This window comes from Aedes aegypti, chromosome 2 (assembly GCF_002204515.2).
Source record: "Aedes aegypti strain LVP_AGWG chromosome 2, AaegL5.0 Primary Assembly, whole genome shotgun sequence".
Taxonomy (NCBI): Eukaryota; Metazoa; Arthropoda; class Insecta; order Diptera; family Culicidae; genus Aedes; species Aedes aegypti.
In genome coordinates, this window is record NC_035108.1 from 100,169,684 (window position 1) to 100,194,057 (window position 24,374).

At 36.6% G+C, this 24,374-nt stretch overlaps 1 protein-coding gene across 2 annotated transcripts in view; it reads left to right on the plus strand.

The window, feature by feature from the left end:
• Positions 1-24,374, plus strand: part of LOC5578811 — a 34,528-nt gene that overhangs the window by 3,573 nt on the left and 6,581 nt on the right. For both annotated transcript variants that reach the window (XM_001657128.2, XM_011495453.2), the window contains exon 3: positions 6,413-6,566. In XM_001657128.2, the coding sequence (XP_001657178.1) occupies positions 6,413-6,566 (154 nt within the window). The remainder of the gene's footprint in view (positions 1-6,412; positions 6,567-24,374) is intronic.

Consider the following 24,374-nt stretch of genomic DNA (forward strand, 5'->3'; position numbering starts at 1 on the left):
ATCAAAATTTCGTGACAAAAGTCCAAAAACCCTTTTTTAATAAAATGAATTTTTGAGATAAATTTTTCATAGCTGAGAACATGTGTGATTGTATACAAACGATCTTATTTTGTTGCACTTTATGGAGTTGAATTTTGTTTTCAGCCTATTCATTCTAAGAAAATTTGTCTTGTGGAGAAAAGTGGCAAGAAAAACTGTTGTGGGTAAAGTTTTTGAACTGGTTCACCCTAAAAGTTAAAGTATTCCACCGAATTCGGCTTACAACCAGTTTCAGGTGGAAGCCTTGGCTCCCCTCTGTCTTGTGCCACCAAAAGTTTTCGCATATATTTGCAGATAGACGAGATAGAATGGTTCAATTTAATGCAATAATTTAGCCGATTTTTCAAACCCCATATTTTCAACTTCACTACTATTAATACAATCAACCAATTGAATTAATTTAATTGATTTGAAAACAACGGAAGTAGTCATAATCAGCAACTTTTTAGCAAGGATCCGTCTGTAAGCTAAGTGACATTCAGAAATCTAGGCTGACTCATTTAAAAAAATTCATAATACTTTTATTATGGACTAGTGGTCCCGGCAAACTTTGTCTTGCCATGGTTTTTATACACACAAACACGGAACCCTTGACGAACAAAACGAAGAAATAATCATTTAGATCCGTTGACCCGTTCGGATGCCATTTCGTGACATACACACACCATTCCAGTTTTATTTATATGGATAAACGAAGCTAAGTTAAGTATGTGAAGGAAAGGTTGTATAAAAGGTATCTGTTTGAAGCTCCCAATATAACGATTTATTTGTGGTTCCTGGACAAGCTCCAAAGAAAGATAACAGACTTTTGAAGAAATATGATAAGGCAGGCATTGTTGTATGTTTATATGTTTTCACACAAAACGCAATGTCTTCAGTTTAAAACAGGCATTCGGTAAAAAATTGTTTAAAAGAATCATACCAACCCAACTACTTACTTTTCAATCAGGGTTTAACAGATTACAAAAGTTTTAATAATCAAGTAGAAGCAAAGTAAAGAAGAAAACCTGCTCGTTTTCAAAATTGGTGTAAGAGTTAATTTATATTTCCTAATAGACCATAAAGGAATTCAGCGATCTACTATACTATCCAGGGACGAAAATACTCAATTTACCCTCGCTTATATTGACACTTTCCGGGTTGGATCTTTGTTGTTTTTATTTGCTTTTATTCTCACCTTGACAACATAAAAATATTGGCAAAGCGCTTGCCACTAGATTGTCAGTTTCCTTTTAACCTGCTCAACTCAACCGCTTTGTGATAATCGGAAACAAAATATTAGATTAAATTGAACCAGCTTGACTTTTTTTACGTTTCGGTTCGGGAAGTTGTAATTTTAGCACGAAACATACTAAAGACGCGTTAATACAATCGATTCCGTAAATCGGATCGTTCATTTCTCGTATCACAGCCTATTTTTTTTTAAATAATATGAGCCTCATTGATCCTCATTTTTCTAAAACTGACTGCTTCTGATGACCAAAAATACCAACGACAAATGGGCATCGTTGTTTGTTTTCTTCATCTACTTTTGTGCCATCTCCATGGACTTATCCACGGTCTTCTTTTATCTGCAACTTTCTTTTTCTTTTCTGCTCTAAATGCGGGCAATGTTTACATTAAATGACATCCGGACAACGTATGTTCACCGGATGAACATGAAGTGGGTGAATGCACAACGGAATCGTTCATTTTTTGTAAACACGGCCCGCAGTAGAAGGTTTTCTTCCCGGTGGAAGAAGCAGCGTGACGTCATTGTAAATTAGTTCATTGGTACAATCATATTGGTGGTGATACGGTTGCTTTGATGGTTGCATAAATGTCAGTGAATGGACCAATGCACGAGTTCATTATTTGACGTTTGAGCGGTGCCGCGTTGTTTATGTGGCCATGGAAACTAGTGAATACGGCACCGCTCAAACGTCAAATTAGTGAACTCGTGCATTGATCCATTGAGTATAGTGAGCACAGGGGGGTGAAATGAACCAACAATTAGCTACCCAACATTGATTCAACATGGCGTCCAGTGTCTTTGTTTTCATTCTTTTGGGACTGACAAAACATGATTTTTTGGATAAGAGCCATCAATGACACCTCACTGATGCGTAAAACATTCAACAAAGTATCGAAAAGAGGAAAACCGTCATCAAACACAACGATTCATCACAATATATTTAATTGCCAGAAATTAGCACTAGCAGCACATGAGCCGTATACTCATAAATCAGGAACAAGTTAGGGCAAACCGACCTGAAAGTGGGTACCAAAACGCGAAGTACCAAAAAAGATGTGAGGAAGAGCCGAAATGTATGCAGGATGACAGCCGTGTCAGTCCTCTGAGTGAGCACGATTTTTTTTCGTCCCTGAACCACATGAATGCTTGAGACTAACAGGCATCCTCAGTGCTGTAGTAATGCTGGTTTAAACGTCAATGTAAGCTAAACACAGAATGCCACAGAAAAGTAGTCTTTATTGCTAACTAATAACCAATAAAACAGCATTACTTCATATTTACCGTTTCAAAGAATATTTTTTTCTTGAAATAATCCGAAAACGGACTATTTTAAAAAGAAGGCAAAGTTTATGATAAAATGCCTGTAACTATGATACCAATAATCACTGACCTCATTACTCCGAGGAATGGACTATATTTCAAATAGAGAAATGCATCTTGTTCAAAATAATAGGGAGGTTACCACCACTTAAAGAATAACTTGCGAGAAATCTTTCGTGTCTCTTCTGTGCTATTCGGAGTAGTGGCGTTTGAAGTAATGATGGAGCATAGTAATTAGGCATTTTCTAATGTTTGTGTCTTGAAGCAATCCTTCTCGGATTATACATTAATTATGCATTACTACGGGTATTATATAAAATAAAAATTTCATCTAAAATTTTTCAAATAATTTAATCTAGAAATTCTCCCTGGAGCTCTCATTAGGAGTTCTCAAAAATTAGTTTTGTTGGGAAATATTCCGATAGTTTAACCAGACGTTCCGGACGTGTTATATTTTAATTGCTTCTTGCAATTTAGTACAGTTTAACTAAAACATTCGTATCTCCAATGTTTATTTAAAACATCTGGCATGGACTCCAACCAATATGTCCTCAGCGTATCATTTATATATGAATATCTCTATGTATCTCGCCGGATATTCGTATGAAGAAAACAGGGCAATTTATCAAAATATTCTTTCCACAAATTTCTGAAAAGGATTATCTTAGAAAAGGAGGAGCTCTTGAAAAAAAAATGTATCTATAGAAGGAATTCATCCATAAACTCCTGAATGAATTTTGTGGGATTATGGGTAAATACATGAATTAATTCTTTAAATTATGCTTAAAGGATTTCCAAGAAAGGTTCATGAGCAATTTATTGGTACTATTTTGAGGAGTTTCTAAAAATTCTGAAGAGAAATTCTTCTATGAAACTCTGCAATAAAAAAATAGGGGATCAGAAAGAAATTTGTATATGCTTGGGAATGTTTCTGGTGTCAATTGCAAAAAAAAATCCGAGAAAGTTCGGCATGAATAATATCTGAGGCTTCCTGAAAAAAAAACAATATAATGTGAATAGTATTTTCATAGAGATCTAAAAGAAATTTTGGATAAATCCTTGGATTCATTTAGTTCAGGATCTTCAGAGAAATTTATAAGGAAAGAGATCTATGAAAGAACCCAGGATTGATTTCAAAAATAAATTGAATATTAAACATTACAAATAAGTTACCAGCAGTAATGTCTAAAAGGAGGCTGACGATATTTCAAATAGAAGGTTGAATGAAAGATAAATATGCTTATTCGTCAAGATAAACAAAACGTAAGAATTGAAAGGGATTTACTTTTTTCATTTTGCTAACTATGATTTAAAAAGGAGGACGGATATCCTTCATAATTAAACGTTCCATACAAAAAGGTTGCAGGTTGTGTATAAGGAACGTTCTCGAGTAAAATTAAGTACCGTCAAACGGGGTAAGTTGCAACAGGGGTGAAACTTGCAACACAATGACATGTAACTGAATTGATGTTTTCTAAAGCATTAAGTTCAATTATTCTAATTTGTTACACCGGTTAATGACCTTAGATATAAATAGAGAGATTTTGGTGAGGTTTTTGGTATTATTTCTACTTTGATTGGTTCGTTGGAGGAGAAAATCATATCACACATTTGATCGCATAAAAACAAGACTGAAAATCGTTCCTAGTACCACACAACCGGGATATAAATATTATTCTAGGTATTTGCTCTTTGCTACAGTATTTAATAGTGTACAAAAGGACTTTAAAAAAGTTTTGTTAATTTCATGTTTAAACACTGAAAATAATTAAATACGTTTTTGACGACCCTTGTGGGGTAACTTGCAACAGCAATTTTAATCTCAATGGCAAGATGTTTTCTGCCGCTTGTCATCAAAAACACATGAAAAAGCAAGATTGTAGAATTACATTAAAACTGCTGATCCTGAACCAACTTATTACACGTTTGGTATAAAACTCTTGAAAAGTTACATTAATGGCATTATTATTGGAATTTATATTTTTTCTTCGTGAAAACTATAATTAATTTAAAAAATCTGTTCAAATGCAACTTGCAAATCTGTCATTGTGAACTTTTTGCATGAAATATAAAGATAGCTATTTTCAATGACCGACATGGGCCATTTCAAGACCTGCTATCAATATATGATACGTTACTTTGGTTAAAAAATGAATAAACAATAAGTTATGTGAAGCAAAACCTCAAAACCATTGCAGTTTAATAAAAAAAAATAGCACTAAAACTTTTGAATGGGTTTCTACTAGCCGTCATGTCTTGTGATTTGCTAAAATTTTCACTTTTGGAACCAATAAAATACAAAATCAATTGATTTTTTATTCGGATAGGGTCAATACTCATAATTCAATCAATAATTATGATTTTTCAAAAATTATGGTACCTAGTTTTTGTTTGTTGTTATGCTTTTACTGTGGTTAATTATTTAATGATTTAAAACATGGTATTGATAAAAATTTTGATAGTAACCTTTAGTCAGCATTATGTGTTGCATGTTACCCCACATCAGGGGTAGCATGAAAAATGCACATTTTTAGCCTCTCCTGATTCCAGGAAACCAAATTATAATAAAATAAATACCACATGGCATTCTTTACGTAGCGATTAGGATACCAGATTGTATTTGGTTCATTTAAGTCCTTAAAATTTTCGTCCAACTACATTTGAAGTTGAAAAGTGTTACAAGTTACCCCGTTTGACGGTAAACTAAGTAAAGTGAATAAACTTTTAAGTTAGCTCAAAAATTTGAAAATAACTATTTCTTTATGTCTGTCAAAAGCTGGGTTGTTGAATGTTATGAATATCACGTGACTTTGACAATTGAGTAGTGCTAAATTCATGCTACCCCATGAAAAACGCATCGGAAAATGTTTTTTCCCGGTGACTTTTTCTGAATAACTATCGTTTGGTAATATTTGTTAATGCAGAAAGATGATTGAACTCCTAAATATTTATTTCCAGTCTTGTTTAGGTAAATCATAAAACTTAATAATTGATCGTGATATTGGCAACTTCCGCTGGGATATTCGAAATATGCCCGGTTTGTGTAAATGATCAACTCTCCTTTAGGCTTCCATAGAAGTCACAAATATATAGATAGATGTCTTTATTTAAGAGATTTGCAGCCCGAGGCTGGCTCATCTCTGTCACAGATACTTAATTCAACATGATTGAATACACCGAAAGTGGTTTATTTATAGAAATATCGAATACAACGTGTTAAACAGTAAAATGATTTGAAACATCGTATTTTGGCGGGTGTTGGCCCCAACGAAATCCGGAACAACTCTGGAATCGTTGGGTGAACCGTTTCCATAATGTGGACCTTTCAAGTTGGGAACAATTGTGATAGGATACCATTTACTCAAAAAAAAAATTAAGTTGGGTTACGACGTTGGGTACGCAAAGGTTAATCATTGTTCACCGCTTATCCAACAAATTACATTTGTTTTTTACTTTGTGTTGTAAGTAAGTCGGCTTGCCAAAATTGAACTTCTTGCTAAGCATTTGCTCCAAAGCAATTTCACCCAATAATCGTGATTATGACATCAACCACTTTGTTGGGGCTCAATGCCAATACATTTTAATCTCAATAGCATTCCATAATACACACCGACTACACGGTGCTCTACTGCATTGCTGAAACGGTTTCTCTTCACACCTCCGATAGAGTTTTCTTCTGATGCATCGTGGTACGTCTGTGTAGTGTTCATCGTCTTCATCGTACGGGCAAAGTCATAAATCCAATAAATTACTCCACCGCACCGCATCGAAGTATCATACACATATTAACAATGGTCCCAATTTCCTCTCCTCCCGCAGATACTTCTTCTCGTGGCGTGACCCAACCCTGCAGGGTGCCGAAAAGGACTGGCTAGACGCAAGGAACTTCTGCCGCCAGCGGTGCATGGACAGCGTTTCCGTCGAAACCAGCCCGGAAAACGAGTGGATCAAGCAGAGGATCGTCGACGGAAAGGTGAGTTTGCACTTGAAGCTATACATTAGTGTGGGACAAAATTTAGATTCTCGCTCCAGTCCACTTATTGAATTGCATTTAGTTCCCATACCAACTGTGCAAAATTTCAGCTCGATCGGAGAAACTATATTTACGCGCCAGCCGTTCAAAGTTTGTGTGGGATTTACTATGGGAAAACTTACTTTTGCTAAGAAAAATCGCCAGAGGCCGCCCATTGACCTCTATAAAAATTCTAAACACAGAACTCGATAGGTATTTTTACGATGAAGAATATTGCCGAAGACCGCGAAACAATCCGACACTTGTGAAAAAACCTTAATGCAATCCAAAAAGTGGACTGGAGCGAAAATCTAAATTTTTATAACCGTGTCAGAACCTGCTGGCAGGAACCACAACCCCTTTCCAAGGGACTAATATTTTCTTCTTAATAGAAGAATATATTTTGCCAAATTTCAAATTTTTACATTGGGAGAAAGTGGGACAAAATATCCCCTCTCTTGGAAGACTGAATGATACTCTACCTATGCTGTGTTTGAAAAATAACGAAATAGTCCTAAAAACATCAGGAAGAAACCAAGTTATAACACTTTATGATCATCCTGGGTTTTAAGGGTTAATTTGGTTTCGAATGTGATCATCAGCCCCAAAGTTCACATTTATTTCATCGCCAAACATAAATCACACGAAAAAGGGGACGCACGTTGGTTGAATTTGTAATTTCACTCCATTGGCGCAAAGGTAGGTCGCGGATCGGTCCTACATAATCGTCGCCGAAACTACGAAATCTTTCAATCCTTCTTACATAACGCATATTTATGATTATGCAGGGCGTGTCTCGAATGCCAAAAAGTTGTTCACTCCGTTGTCATAAACGGCGGCGGGGCCACTTGTGGTAGGTACCTCACGCAGAAATATCTCGCACTTTCCATTGTTGGGCCCGCAGTTTCGGAGGGTTTTCGCACTCATGGCCAGATAATTTATGCGTAGCCACTAGACATTCCTGTAAACGAGATGGTGGCACTTGTGGCGTTGACCGGCCGGCAAGTTTGCTCATAACTTCTTATGTTACGGTTGGAGAAAGCGTCTTCTTGTGCGTAATGCGCCCCCATGTGTGGTCCTCTTCTCTGAACAGAAACCGGTTGACCCACGGAGGGAGGGAAGATTCCGCCAACAAGGCGTGCCCATCAAGGATGATTCATGGAACTTCATCTGGGCAGTACACTATGAGCTTTCAAGTGGCCAAAAATCGGAAAAATGACTTGTTTTCTTGTTCACTATTCCATAGCTAATACTTCTACTAAGATATTCTTGTAATATAAAAGCAAGACTTTCCGAAGATTTGTCTACCGTTTTGATTCATATTACGGACACTTAAGGCCTCAGTGAAGTATAACCCAGCTTGGACCATACAAAATAAATCATTCTGTATGATTTTTTAGCGTTATCGAGCGTCGGAAGCCCTTAACTTTCGGATGGTGAGTAAAGAATACTCGTCCGCAACTTGAATAATTTTAAATAAATCAAAACGTGTGGCTTTTTCATGATTCTTATTCCGGACGCTCCCTCACTTTTGCCTCATATTCCGGACGCTTTGATTCGAATTACGGACAGCTCATGATAATCATTAATGGAACAGTCAAATCATCAATTGAAATCGTTCAACCACTTGAGAGACGTCTAAGGTAGTTGGGCATTATAAATTTGCAATGATATTTATGGAAAAAAACCTAATAAAACGAGCCTCGAAAATGAGAACTTTTGGACGGCGAAAATTGAAACATTTCGTGTGAAATGTTTCCCATACAAACGAGAGTGTCCGGAATTTGAAGCTGTCCGTAATATGAATCAAAACGGTATATAGTATGCAAAAGTTGAAATTTAAAAAAAAAAAGACAAAAATATTTTTGGTCGCCAAACTGCCCATAGTGCAGTACGGGCCGTGTTTGCTGCTTCCTTGCGCAAGCGGATATTAATCACCTTCGACAGCTAGGATGTTGTCCGTCCAGGGCTTATGGGTGCGCGAAGTTTCGAGATAACTCGAGGGCTGCCGTGTGGGAAATTTCCCATCGATTACATGGCAAAAAACAACACCTTGAGCCGATGCTAATGAGGCACCAAAACCAAGTTAAGCCCCTGGGCACAAAGGTGGCAGGTTTCAATTTTGATGAGGTTATCGCGATCATAAAAGTTAATGAGGATGAGCATAATTTTTATTTTGTGCAATCACATCTTTTCGCAAAAAAAAAACGAAATGGGGGGGTTGCAGTTGCAATAAATCTGTGTGTTGCGTGCAGAGCACGTCACATCGCATACCTATAAGATGGCTTTTGTGAACTTGACCTATTAGAGATGGTATAGTGTGAATCGGTGAAATAGTCAGCATAGTTTTATTCCATATCGTTTTTTCGAACACTGCACCTTTTGTATTGATTGAAAATGATGAATTGAATGTTTAAAGATATCTTATTTGTTTCATGAACCGAAAAGTTGCATTTCTTATATAATATGCAAATACTTATACCAATATTGCAATAGAATCAATCCTGTCATTAAATATATGCTGTTATATCTTTAAACAAATATAGTCATTGTTTAATTTTTTTCTTGTCTATTCTTTAAAAAGTAATTATTATGTTTATAATAATATAACGGTAAAATTTAACATTGTCATTCAAGTTCACCAAAAATATCATCAGACATTCTTCACTATTTTACTTCAAGTTTTTTATGTAATTTTTAACAGTACTTTGAAGTTTCATAATTCTGTAACTTCACAATTGTTAAATTTTCAGGAAAAATCACAAATTCATTACATTTTTGATTCATGCATTGTATATTTCGAATTCGGTGAATGTTTTGGTCTTAGGTCCAAATTAGTTAGGGTACCTAGGGTATTTCGAAATAGATATGATGTGTATATTAAAGAAATCTTATCAAAAATTACAAAATTATTGTAAAATTTATCTGGAGTTGTTTGGAGTTTGGAGAGTATTATATACGTTGTATTCAAATGGTGTATTTGCAAAGAAATCTCTAAGGTCATTAATGTGAAAGAGTTTGAAAAACACCAAGTTGAGAAGAAGGCTCTATTTTGGTTGGTTTGTAAGGCCAAACTGAAATGGAAGCATATGATAAGATTTATATTCAATTATGTGCGAAAAATCATGTCATTCAAGCTGTCACACGGCAACTGCACAAGAGGTCCCAAAAGTGGCCATTTGAAGCTCTATCGGAACTTGTCGCCGAATTAGCATTAGCTGCCCATACTCGCATAACAGTCCCATTTGAATTTTCATTACTTTTGAGTTTTCTTCGTGAATCATGTTTACATATTATTAGTGTGCTTCCAGGTATCACATCCAAAATTGTAATTTTTGTATAGACAAAATGCGAAAAAATACCAAATCATGTGCGTCCCATATTAAAAGTTCTCGCATACCAGTCCCACTAGTAGATTAAGATGAAATTCAAGTAAACCTCTTCCTGTTATGATTTCTATAATCTTTGCTCTAAGTTTTCATCCCATAAGAAAAATAAATACTACAAATTACAGTGTTTTAAGCCATCTTTATTCCTTAACGAATGTTGTTCTTGCTTGAAATAACTAGATTTTTTTAGAATGTTTATGGTGTGATAAGTGATAAAAATTGTTAATCGTTATGGGGTTGTTCATATATTTCATAACGCTTAAATTGGCCATTTTGGACACCCACACACCCCCTCGTGACGCTTTTTCTATTGATACTCTACAATTTTTGTATGAGCCGTAACAACGTTAGGACACCCACCAAGACACCCACCCGCCCCCTAAAGCGTTATGAAATTTGTGAATGGGCCCTATGAGAGTCTAAACTAAAAATAAGATAAATAGCTTTCCTCCACGTCAAACCTACAGCTTTCATTACTCTCGTCTTCTGGCCAATTATCAACAACAAAAACTCTGATAGGTTCATCTTCCAACAACATGGAGGGGAAGGCTTTTTGGGCTAACATGGGAAAATGCAAATTACTACTGCAGTGCACTGGTATCGTCAACTGGTCAAACTGTGTGTTAGCGATATCCAATGCTGAAAAATTACTAGATCCGATATTAAGGCAGCGTTATGGATATCTAAGAAATGTCCAACAGCTTTGCCAAAATCAAGAAACCAATACTTGCCCGCCTGGGTACCTGTGTTTCAAATCCAACAATCCAACGTGCTACAGATTAATCTAGAGTGCTTTCTATCGGCCGGCCGCAACGCCTTCATCAAATCCAGGAATGTCTTCGGGACTGTCACTATCCACCGTATAGTTTATTATTCTAAAAGAAGTATTGCAACTAGAAGATGAGAGCACTAATAGTACCGTGGTGCATCAATACCCGGACGCTTAAGGCGCCTCAAATGTTCAAACTCTAATATGAGTGTGTTGTTTTAGGAAATCCTCAATGTAATATTGTTTCAGAGATTGTTTCAAGTCTGATCTTCACGAAAGTGATGAACTTTTTGGTTAAAACCATGATTTTAACAAAAAAATCGGTCAAATATTGAAGCATGTCTTGTCTCTAAATCCGGACACCTCATGCAAATGATGTCTCTAAATCCGGACACTTTTGAATCGAAATCCGGACAACTGTGTTAAAGCATGCAATATTCGTTTAATTTTAATTAAAATAATATCAATACCCAAATAAATAACAATCTTTAATAAACTATATGTCAGCGTTCGTTCTACAGTGGCAAAAATAAGAGCACGTTTGTAATAAAAGTGATTTGATTACCTGAGCTGAAGCACATGTGACTTAAACTGCATTAGATGCGGCTTGAACTGTTATTATTGAAGATAAAGACAATTTATTTAACAATCAATTGAATTCTTATAACTCACTACGCTCACTATAAGTTGTTTTCCAAGTTTTCACTTATATTTTCTATCAGAAATCTCACTCTTATTAGTTAAACGAGGGTCTTTAAGACGATGTCCGGGTTTTAAAACACTCGTTATCCCGGACAATCTTTTTACACACCGCTTTAATGTACGTTTCTAACATATTCCACAATAGTGCAGTCACTAAACTTTCAAAAAATCTCTATTTAAACACTTTTAGTTAAAACATTCTATAAAAATATTGTTCACAAACTTTTCGTTTCACTTTTCCTTGTTCGCGTGTTAATCGATCGTTCAACTTGAGTTGTAGTTGGAGCGCGACGAAACGACGTCCAACATGAGCAAATTATTTGTTTTCATTTTTTTTATTATTTGACAGTGGTTACTAGATTAGAAATGAATGTAAAATGATCAGTAATGATAATATAAATAGTGTAGATAAATATCAAACATATTATCACTTAATTCTAATTAGTTAATATAATATAAGTGTCCGGATATAGGTACCGTCCGGATTTTGATTTACCACGGTAACAAAAGAAAAGTGCCTTGGAATCTATTGTAAACTTGGTTATAAATGTGTCAAGGTGCACAATAACAAAGTAAGCGAGTCTCAAGTAATGGGACTGGTATGCGGGTATGAACCAATGCACGAGTTCACTACTTTGACGTTTGAGCGGTGCCAAATTCACTTGTTTCCATGGTCACGTAAATAGCACGGTACCACTCAAACGTCAACGAGTGAACTCGTGCATTGGTCCATACTTGAATAATATATACTATACGTTGTTGAACATTTCCATGTACTCTAATGATAATGTGCTGAGTAATATCACTTGAATTTTCAGCTGTCAACAGCGGCGTTACGAAAACTTTTCCAATAATGTTCTGTTGCGTTTTTCTTGACATGATGATTTTCCTAATGGGACTGTATTGCGAGTATGGGCATTTTAGCATTAGCATCAAGTAATTCGCACAAATTCGGAGGTGGTACAGTCCGAAACCGTTGTATAAGGGTTGCCTCTTCCCCGCCCGTTACCAAAGTCAAAGATTTGGGACTAACCCTTGACTCTTAAACAAGATTGACGCATCCTCCAACAGTTGAGAGCCGTCCTGGCCACGTCCTTGCGAATGCTGAGGAATGGGAAGGAATGATTAATTGAACTTAAGAAAGATGCAGAGAACTCTACGACCTCTCATAGGTGTTACGGGATATTGTTGAATGTTAATGGGATGGGAAAGGTCATAGGATACGTTTGGCAGACGTTCTGGCACCTATGAATAATATTTTGGCATTGGTTCATATTGGAACAAACTCACCGAATTCTGCATTTGAAACCTCTCTGCAAGCCTACGATCAGTCGACCGTCCAAATCAAATTTTCTACACTCGGAGTGGTGTGAACTATTCTGATGGCTTGAGTCGCACTAACAAACCACTGTAGGGTTTCGTTCTACTTTCTCGTAAGCGCTATTATTCGTCGTTTCAAACTTAAAATGTTCCACTACGGCGGATATTCCCATTTACCTGCAACATAGATTCATTTTCCAAGTGTAATTTTGTGAAAGCTGTTATGGTTCGTACACTTGTACACCAAAAGTGCAATTAAACTACTGTATTTCGATAAATAGCTTTAGTTCAATTATCCACTTTGCACTTTTTCACCGAAATCGAATGGACGAACACGATTTGAGAAAAATGCCTAGCGATCGATACCAATCACTTCACTTTGTGATTCAAGTTTCTTCCCGCCCGCTGTGTGATTTACTTCGCCGGGCACTTATTTCTTTAATTCACACAATTTTATGAAATTTCCTCAACGACCGTGTAAAATTGAGAATGCACTGAGAAAAACCTACACATCAAGGTCATGTGTTTTACTTACAGATTTGCGCAAAAAGGAAAACCACATGATTCGAGTGTGTTAGCCATTTCACAGATAACAGATGTTTATGGTAGAATAAAAATTTTCTGAGAACATTCAAACAGAAACTCCTTGTAATCACTATCGCCGCCACACAACGAATTGCGTCAATCAATGGTGAATATCATTATCTTGAAATATTTTATATTCACCACTGAATCGTCATGAAAACTCAGCGATGACAGCGCCACAACGATGTTGCTACTTGTGTTGCCATTCAAAATGACCGTTAATTGTCTTACACAGTTTTACAATCGGACTTCAACGTCTGTTATCTGTGGTCATATGGATTTCGTGATTGACCTTATGAAAATCTACTGATTTACTTATTGAATTCGAAGTGTAGTGACTTTAGATAACCATGTGTGACAGAACATAAATGTCATGAGACTGAAAGAAGAAAATTGGTAGAAGAACTCTTGCATCCCAAAAATTGTTTCTGAGGCTCCTCTGCTTGTCGCAAGCCCACTTGATTTCTTTTTCAAACGAGTCAACCAGCAAGCCAGGGATTAGCATATTCCATCTTATTCGAAACTGAAAACCAGGAAAATCTGTTTTCCGATCCAATTTAAAAATCATAACTTTTTTGTCCATGATTTGTCCATCTTGACCCACTGTGCAAAAGACTTCATTTTTTGTCTACTTTAACATATAAAAAAAAATCAAAAATACGATTTTTGAGAAAATTGATTTCAAGCCCTATTTTCGATATATAAAAAATTACAACATTTTTTTTTACAGTGTATATTTTTTTTCCAGATAGTCCCAACAATAGCCTAAAACTTTGCGCAAGACACCAAACTGATCGGACAAATCGTTTCTAAGTTACATTATAATGACCGAAAATTGAAAATTATATCATAATTTTATATTAAAATCGCTGTAACTTTAAAACGGTAAAAGTTAGCCTGATTTTTCCGTATACCTTTTTTTGTTGTAAATTTTGCGTACTTTCATAAAATCGAGTTGAAAAATATTTAAAAAGTTTATTATGACCATTTTCAAAAATTCAGCTATTTTCAAAAAATCATAACTTTTTTGTCCATGATTTCTCCATCTTGACCCACTGTGCAGAAGACTTTATTTTCGATATATAAAAACTTACAACATTTTTTTTACAGTGTATATTTTTTTCCAGATAGTCCCAACAATAACCTAAAACTTTGCGGAAGGCACCTAACTGATCGGACAAACCGTTTCTAAGTTATAATTTTTTGAAAATTATTAAGGTTTTTTTTCTTAGGCCCTTCTCAGAAGTAAGGCTAGAGTCAAAATGGCGAGCCGATGATGCAAAAAGGCAATTTTGGGCATAAAGAAAGCATGTGCAAAATTTCATCCAAATCAAAAAATACAAAAGTAAACCGACATTCGAATTCAAATGGCTCAAGAGTTGAACAAATCACTCTGAAGTTAACTTCTGCTCAATAAACTGTTATTCAGCTACTAATGTTACTTGGGTTGGAGTTGTTTCAAAAACTTAAGCTTTTTTCAAATTCCTTTACCAAAAATTTTTTTCATCTTCTAGTAGTATCACAAACATGCGAAGGCTTGCAATCCCATAATTGGCATAATAATTCAGTGACATCACGAAACATTACACCTGCAGAAACTGTGTCACCTCAGTGAAAATTTATGAGACCAATATCCGGAACAACACGCTTACGTCGTCGTTACCAACCGTGCGGACCAGTAAAAAAATAGGGTCATTAAAATCTTCGAAATTAATATTCATCGTGAAGATCTGGGACACACGGATCGTTGTGCCGGCCGGATCCACACGCCTCCTCCACCACATGATGACATGTTGTTGTAACGCGAAGGGAGAAATTTTGCGACTCAGCAAATCCGCATGCCATTAGGCAACCTTCACTGCCAACAACCGGGGCCGGGATGATGATACTAATTCAGATTTCACTCACATTGGCCGCGGAGACGTCTCCACCGCCCATCATGGTTCATCATCATCATTATCTACGCGTAAGCCCGCGCCTTTGAACGAAGATACGTGCGAATATGTGCGTGTTTGCGCGATCTAGAAGTTGACCAATAGATGCGAAACAGAATGTTCGCGATAAACCGCTTAGCGGATAGCGGATAGGGTCGCTACCCGAGCAGGAACGAATGTCTCGTACTTATCTATGCACACCTTATTTAAAATTTTACCATATATATGTGTTATTCAGTAGTCCAGGTATTGTCCACTTGTCAAGTTGGTATTATAATGGTATTGAAAATAATGTTTAAAACAATTGAAAATACCTCATGGGGTATTGGAAACCTTTTAAAGAGCAGTCTTTAGAGGCAACTGAACTACTATCGAAAAAAAAAATCATTTCTATATGAAAACTCAATATAGGTATATTGTTTAAGTATTGCAATACCTGATCCAATTATCAGTATGGTCTTAGTTATGGTCATCCAATTTGAACACAATTTTTTCTACCAGTGCTAACCGTTGTTTGTTTGCTTGTCTCGAAGGAAATCATTTTCAAGGTGCACACTTAAAATACTTCATACAACGCTTCTGCAGTTTGATGTAGTCAATAAGTCCAATAAACCAGCTGAAATAGATAATTTCTTTCCGTATGTTAGTGAAAATATATTTCACACCAGTTCTGGAAATATTACGTTATAATAAGACCAATTAAGACGTTTCTTCGACAGTTGATTGTCTTTGTGTCTCATGAAATGTATAACGTTTTTACCGAAGTAATGACCGCACACTCCTAGGCATGCTCGGATCATTTTGATGAAAAATTTAGGTTGACAGCAGTCTGGCTGCTTATTGATATCGAGTTCGCATCCCCCTGGTGATAAGTATTGAAAGTATTCTACAGTAATTTTCTTCTGCTCGGGTGCCCAGCCTGTGTCTCGGCGAGAGATCGATGATCAGAAGCTACCACTCAGCTAGTGTAGATTATGCAATTTCAGTTAACCGCTGCAATGGCCACACCCTCTTTGTTCGCCATATGAATTCAGATTGTATATGCGCCGGTAAACTGCAGTCGATGCGATGCGGCGACGATTGCATTCGTAGATAAGTAAAGTCCGATCGATATTTTAAGCCGGTCGAAACAATACCGCGGAAACGACTGTTATGGGAAGTGTCGATTATCATCTATACCTGAGACTGCTGTCGATATGCATTCCGATGATGGTGGCCCATACATGATTGGGAGATGGGTTTCGATAAGAGCTTAGTGAATCTTAAGTTATACATTACTCGTGTATCTAGGAAGTACAGTAAATGTTGCACAAATCAATATCGGATTGGATTATTGGGGCAAACGCACAGTATTTGTTTTAAAGCCGGTCATTACTAATAAATGTCTCTACTATTAGTTTGAATGCACAACATTTATTCATGAGCCCCTCTTCTGATAAAAAAAAAATAAAACAGAAGAAACAACTCATTGAATTAACAATAAATCACGAAGTAGCGGTGTCTTTGAGAGGCGCTACTTTTCGCATCAATCAAATCGAAATGGATATAAAAAATTGAACTGACCTCCACAAAATCCGCAACGCTAGTCTGCGTAATGCCATTTGATTTGATTTTCACACCGCTTCGACTAAAATGATGGCTGTGGGTAACAATGGCGCGATAAGTGCGAACATGCTTTTGGGGTCGATGTCGTTTTAATTATTACTAGAGTAGCTAAAAATTATGAAATCTAATTATCGTCTGCTTATATCGGTGTTGATGGAAATAGTTTTCGGTCAAAATAATGAATTTATCGGAGTTATCGTCTAGGCCTGTTTTTATCTTCTTCATGGTTAGTCAATACATTTCAAAATAAGCTGTCAAACGGGTTTTCATTGGCCGTAATTATCAGAAGAAATAAATCAGTTACATTTGCTTGAAAGGTCTCTAAAGTCTCTTTTTCATCATGTTATCTTTTTTCAACATGTTACCGTAAGGACGCCATTCACCGCTCATGCTCCATTCACCGCTCATTGAGTTATTTTGAAAAATCTGAACAAATTTTCGCTATAAAAGTTATCAGCATGTATTGGTATACCAAGAAGGGTTGTATCAGAATGAAATTTATATGATTTTATCTTATACATTTTTTCTAAAAAATAATTTTAGGCTATTTAAGGCAATAAATATGAGCTCAAAAATGAATTTACTATGGCAGATCAAAAAATGCTTCTTGGCTGCTAATGTTAACTATGTTGTCGTACTACAGTATAAAGATAACAACCAGCTAATGAAAGTAAATTGATTCCAACTAGTGCTGTGTATATGACCTCATACTTAGGATGAGCGGTGAATGGCACCCTAAACCTGTTTCATTGGCATACATGTCATTCGGTACTATTATACATTTTTCGCATTTCAACTTTTTTCCTACAAAAACAAATGGTTTATCTTGCGTATAGCGCAACAAGTTAAAAAAAAATATAAAACGATTGACTTTTGACAGAATTTAACATGTTGAAATGCTGTTAAATGAGCGGTGAATGGCGTCCTTACGGTATCTATCTAAAGTCTCCTTTTCCTTTTTTCGCATTTCAATGATTCATAGATTTACATCTTCAGAAATTCCTGTAGAGATTCATTCAGAGCTTCCTTCAATTATACGTACAAAGACTTCTCCCAGGTGCCCCACAAGAATTCTTATGGAGATTCTTCTGGCAATTCTCCCACAAATTTGTCTTGAAATTTTTAAATGATTGCTTTAGATATGCTAAGAGTGTAGTGAAATACATATAAGCAGAGTTGGAAAAAGTTCTGAGATTCACGCTACAGTAGCCAAACAAAGCATGTCACAGTCAGCGGAGCCAGTGAAACTCGCGCCTATCGCTGCTGTAGGCAAAATGCCTTGAAAGTAGTAAAACACCTGTTGCTAAGTCATAGTGTCATAGTCATAGTTAGCATTGGTGTCCTTTACCTGCCGCCTGACCGCAAAAACAATCTCAATGATATTCGCAATCATGTTGACTCCATCGGATCGGTCATCTCTCGCCTTAGTCCAAACGATCTCGCCCTTCAGTTCGGGGATTACAATCAGTCAACGATCTCGTCGACTTCGTCGGAAACTGGGCCTCCATCGATAGATCTGGATCGGTCGTGCTTATCAGTTGCCAGTAGTGCTCTGTTTGATGGTTTCAATCTCCATGGTTTAACACAGTTCAACGGAATTAAGAATACTCGAGGCCGGGTGCTTGATTTTGTACTTTTAAACGACGCAGCTTTGCCCACGTGTACTGTGAGAAGAGCTTTAGAACCTCTTGTACCTATTGATGATAGCCACCCGCCAATAGAAGTTGATGTTTGCTGTTTGGCTCCAGTCTCTTTTGAACCTGAATTTGATGCTACTTGCCTCGATTTCCGCAAGGCTGACTATACTGTGTTAAACGCCGCGTTGCTCTCTGTTGACTGGAGTTTCCTCAACTCAGCTGATAATGTCGACGATGCTGTAGAATATTTCACCAACTCTGTCAATCGTATCGTTGCATCGCATGTCCCTGTAATCAGACCCGCTCCGAAACCAATATGGTCTAACAAACAGATTGCGCTCACTGAAGCGGCGTCGTTCTGCAGCGCTTCGTAGGTACTGCAATCACCGCTCTGCGTATCTCAAGCAACAGTTCAACACTATTAGTAGAGAATATAGGGAATATAACAAGCTTTCGTACCTACGTTACACCACACGCACTCTACAAAATTTGCGCTCAAATCCGAAGAAGTTTTGGGCTTTTGTTAGATCAAAGAGGAAAGAAAATGGACTACCTACATCGATGTTCTACGGGTCTAACACTGCTAGCTCAGCTGCAGAAAAGTGCGAACTTTTTGCTGCCCAATTCAGCGCGGCTTTCAACGACTCCGCAGCAACACCCTCTCAAATTGAGGACGCTGTACATGACACTCCGATCGATGTACTGAACTTCACCACCTTTCGGATCGATGCTGAAAATGTAACCAAGGCGATAAGAAAGCTGAAATCCTCGTACTCCGCTGGGCCAGATGGAATTCCCCCGGCGTTGCTTAAGCGGTGTCTTCCTGCTTTACATGAACCGCTGGCAGTAATTTACAATCTGTCCTTTCAACGTAAGCAGTTTCCGTCACGTTGGAAACATTCATTCCTGTTTCCAATTTACAAAAAAGGGGATAAACGAGATGTGAGCAATTACCGCGGGATAACTTCACTTTCTGCTTGTTCGAAAGTTTTTGAAATTATTGTAAATGACGTGCTGTTTAATTGTTGCAGTCATTACATTTCAATTGATCAGCATGGTTTTTTTCCTAAACGATCTGTTACATCTAATCTCGCTCAGTTCGTATCAACGTGTCTGCAAGCAATGGACGACGGAAAGCAGGTAGACGCTGTGTATCTTGATCTGAAGGCTGCTTTCGATCGGGTTGATCACCGAATACTACTAAAAAAATTGGAAAGGATTGGAATATCCCAAGATTGCATAGAATGGTTCCGATCATACCTTACTGGCAGATCACTGTGTGTTAAAATAGGATCCTGTCACTCCACACACTTTCGCAATGTATCAGGAGTACCGCAAGGCAGTAATCTCGGTCCACTTCTATTTTCAATCTTCGTCAACGATGTGACGCTAATACTACCACCTGGAGTAAAGCTGTTTTATGCGGACGATGCCAAACTATACGTTGTTGTCAACTGTATTGAAGACTGTATCCAATTGCAGACACTCTTATGTAAGTTTGAGCGGTGGTGTGTCAATAATTGCCTCAGGTTAAAGCTAAGTATGCTGTTTCGCTCAAGAAAAGTAAAGAAATTTCTTGACTGAAAGGGTCAAGAAATTTCCTACAGAGAGCCCCCTTTGAAGTGACATTTCTTCTCAACTGCGTACTGCGATCAGAAAAAAGTGATTTTCTTGACCATTTCTTGGGAGAAATTTTCCACGCATCGAGATAGGCGATTCCTTTTCTTGTCAGTAGCAAACCGGCCTTAAGCATCGAAAAATGCCAGGTCATTACGTTTAGCAGGAAGCGCAAACCAATAACGTTCCAATACTCACTCTCCGACAAATTCCTGGAGCGGGTACAACGTGTACGAGATCTCGGCGTCATTTTAGATGAAAAACTCACATTCCATCATTATGATGATATCATATCACGGGCAAACCGACAGCTCGGATTTATTATGAAAGTTACCACTGATTTTCAAGATCCGCTTTGCTTGAAAGCGCTGTACTGCGCACTTGTGCGGTCCATACTTGAGTTTGCCGACGTCGTCTGGTGTCTGTTTCAGACTACCTGGATATCGCGCATTGAATCAGTGCAGCGAAAGTTTGTACGCTTTGCACTAAGGACTCATCCATGGCGTAATGATCAACACCTTACCTCTTACCACGATCGCTGTCAGCTACTGGGAATTGACACGTTAGAGAATAGACGTCGAATTACACAGGCCATGTATGTAGTGAAGCTTCTAAATGGAACCATAGATTCTTCAGCACTCCTGGCCAGAATAAATTTCAATGCATCTGAAAGATCCCTTCGAAGACACAGTTTCCTTCGATTGGAAGGCCGCAACAGTCGTTATGGACAGCACGATCCGATTCGCTTCATGTCGAACACGTTCAATAGCGTTGCTCACCTGTTTGACTTCAACATGCCTGTCTCTGCAGTACAGCAACGTCGCAACAATTTTCGTCGCATTTCCGCACTAATCAAGCTGACCAGTAATTTGTTTTGTATGTGTACTAAGTTAGTTTTGTGTTTTACACTGTAGTTGTTTACTGTTTTGATTCATTCGTGTTTACTCCAATGCAGATTTTTTTTATATACTTCATTAAGACATAAGTCAGATGGAGATTGTAATTATTAATAAATAAATAAATTAATAAATAATGGCAACCCAAAATTACAGTAGAAAAATGTTCCATTTCCCGCTGCAATTCCCAGATTTACAGCCTTCAATGACACGACTGATTAATGAAATTCATGTACCCAACAAAGGCTACTTGATGAGATTCACGCTTTTAAACTACTGTAGTCAGAAAACCACGCGAAATTCAGGCCTACTACTATTACCATTCCCAGCCCTGCCTATGGACCGATGCACGAGTTCACTATTTGACGTTTGAGCGGTGCCATGTTATTAACGTGACCATGACAACGAATGAATACGGCACCGCTCAAACGTCAAATTAGTGAGCTCGTGCAGTGGTCCATAAGTAAATAAAAAAACGAATTTAATACCGTGATGAATCAAAATCCAGACGGTACCAATATCCGGACACTCTGATAATATTGATTAAATAAAGGAAAAAGTATATGTTAATATGTTTTATTTTATGCATCACTTTTACTTTTAACATTGTTTATCATTTTAATGAATCTTGTGATCTAGTAACCATTGCTAAACAATTGATAACAATAAAAACAGAAAAGTTGTTCCAGTCAGATTTTTTATCATCGCAGTGCAAGTTCTTCTCGGTTAAGCACCGATGGAAACTCCATCAAGTTCTTATTGACAGTATTGTGTTTGATTTTAATATTTTCAACAGTGTTTTCAACATGAGTGCGTACAGGACTATAAATTAACAATACAGTGACATTATAATTGATAAATATGGTTAAAATGACTTGTTATAAGTGTTGAAAAAGACTGTCCGGAATTGAAGACGAGTGGCTCGAAATCCAGATGATATAAAATGCTCCCGAATTCGGCATATGTGAACAAAAAATTGAAGGGAAATGAAGAAAAAACTTGAAACTAATCAAATAAAAGTGTTATGTGATTACTTACTTCGTTTATCTCTGAAATAAAATGTGTGATTCATGTATTGACGCAGTTTTAGACACAAGCGTCCAACCCGATATCTTTGACTTCAATTGAGGTAATGAAAACACCAATTAAATTGCATTTTACATATTTTTAGCAACGTAGATTAAATGACCGAATCAGAAGCATAACAATGTGAAGTTTTATTGGATTAAGGTAGCGGAATTTGGGGCAAGTGTGCCACCTTAAGCAAATTGTTCTCTAACTTTGTCTAAAGCTCATAGAATCCACCAATTTATCCTCATGATGTTAGTTTTACATCTTTTCAAAACCACTGTGCCATTTAAAAAGAAAATAATTTCAAAAAGTATTAGTTTTGGAGCTTCTCAAATATCATCCAAAATAACCTATTTTTCGACACTATGGGGCAAGTGTGCCACCCATATGGGGCAAGACGGCCACCATATGAAAATCGTATATAATTCCACTTGTAATGAAATTTTCTTTATTTCCTATTAATAATACTTACAAAGCAGACGCTAATCGATAATTAAAACAAGAATTAGGTTTACCGTGATAAGGGGATGCTTTATAACAGGATTCAAAACATGCGTAACTCCCTATTATTCAATCCGAATAACTAAAATGGTTATTTTTGTCTCCATTCCATACAATATATGTATTACCCATATATTACGGCGAATATGTATAATATTAGTCTAGATCAGCACTAAATAACGGTAAAATATTGATGTAGATATGTAAAACTGTACTTAATAAGCCGAAAAACGTATTGAATATTGAATATTCTGAGAAAAAATCACTTTAGGGGGCAAACATGTCAGTTATTCCCCTACTATACTTCAGAAATTACTACTGGTGCCTCATTTTGGTTTATTATTATGATTCTGTTGAAGATGTTTACATTTTTATAAATTTCACTCCAACAATTTTTGTTTACCAAATAGGTGGCACACTTGCCCCAATAGGTATACATTTCAACCAAACTGGATTTCGTTGGTAAAACTAAATACTTTTTTGATTAAAATGCCACAATAACTTACACATTTGAATAGTTTCACGATGTACAGTACGTTAGAAAAATCTGTTAATAATTGACCTTTCACCATGCTATTTAGAAACAACAAAATCTTATAAAATTCCACTCAAATTTGGTTGTCTTAGCACAAGTCGCTGTAAATACGTGAAAAATAGAGCAATTTTCATCATATTTTGATCATTGTATTGTGAACTATAAGGGAACATATTGTTAAGCTCAAAAAGAAAATATATATTGTAGTTTTTATAAAAAGCAGGGGTGGCACACTTGCCCCTATGGCCCCAAAGTCCGCTAGTCTTTTTACCTATTTTACACAAATAGTCCATGACGTAATACAGCTGTCCGGATTTTGATTCACAAGTGTCCGGATTTCAAGGACAAGACAAGAATAATTGATTTGACTATTTAAATGATAAAACCCAAATTTTTGATCAAAAACTCATTATAATTACCTAGATAAGATAATGAAGCTTCTTCCCTGGTATAGAAACAATGAATCTATGTGTAGCAGCACAGAATATCATAAAATCTAAAGGTAATCTTTTTAAAATAGAATTCGAAGATTGTTCCCTTCTTAAGCGTCCGGGTATTGATGCAGCACGGTACTTTAGTGGAATTAAATGGTATAGTACCAAATTCTGTTTTTCATTTACTTATGCTAAGAGGATTTTCTTAATAATTTGCTCCAGTAAATCCTTTAGCAGACCAACAACGGAATTAAACGAAAATTATCTAAGAAATTCTAGTAACGATTTCTTCGGGTACTGCACTGAGATATCTAAAAACATTCCTACAAAAATTAACAGAAAAATAACAAAGGATTATTCTTAGAAATGAGTAAAAATTATTTCGAGAATTCATACAAAAATTCTTCAAAAATTTATCATGGTAATTTTTCAGAACTTCCAGCCGTTTTCAAAACTAATCCTTCAATAACCAACGCACTGATTATTCCGCAAATCGCTCCATCAATTCTTCCAGGAATTATTTTACAAAATCTTTATTGAATTTTCTCGAGAAATATCCAAATAATTACAACCAAGGATTCCTCATAAATTTCTCCGTAAATAAAGATTGCATTCAAAGATTTATGTAATTGTTTTTGCAGTAATTTCTTCTAAGATTCTTCAATTCAAAACTTTATTTAGTTTAAACATAAAATCCACAAAACCCTAGAGCAATCAATCCTGTAGCCCCTCAAAGAGTTCCAATCGAGATTTTCCAGGGATTTCCTCTAGCAA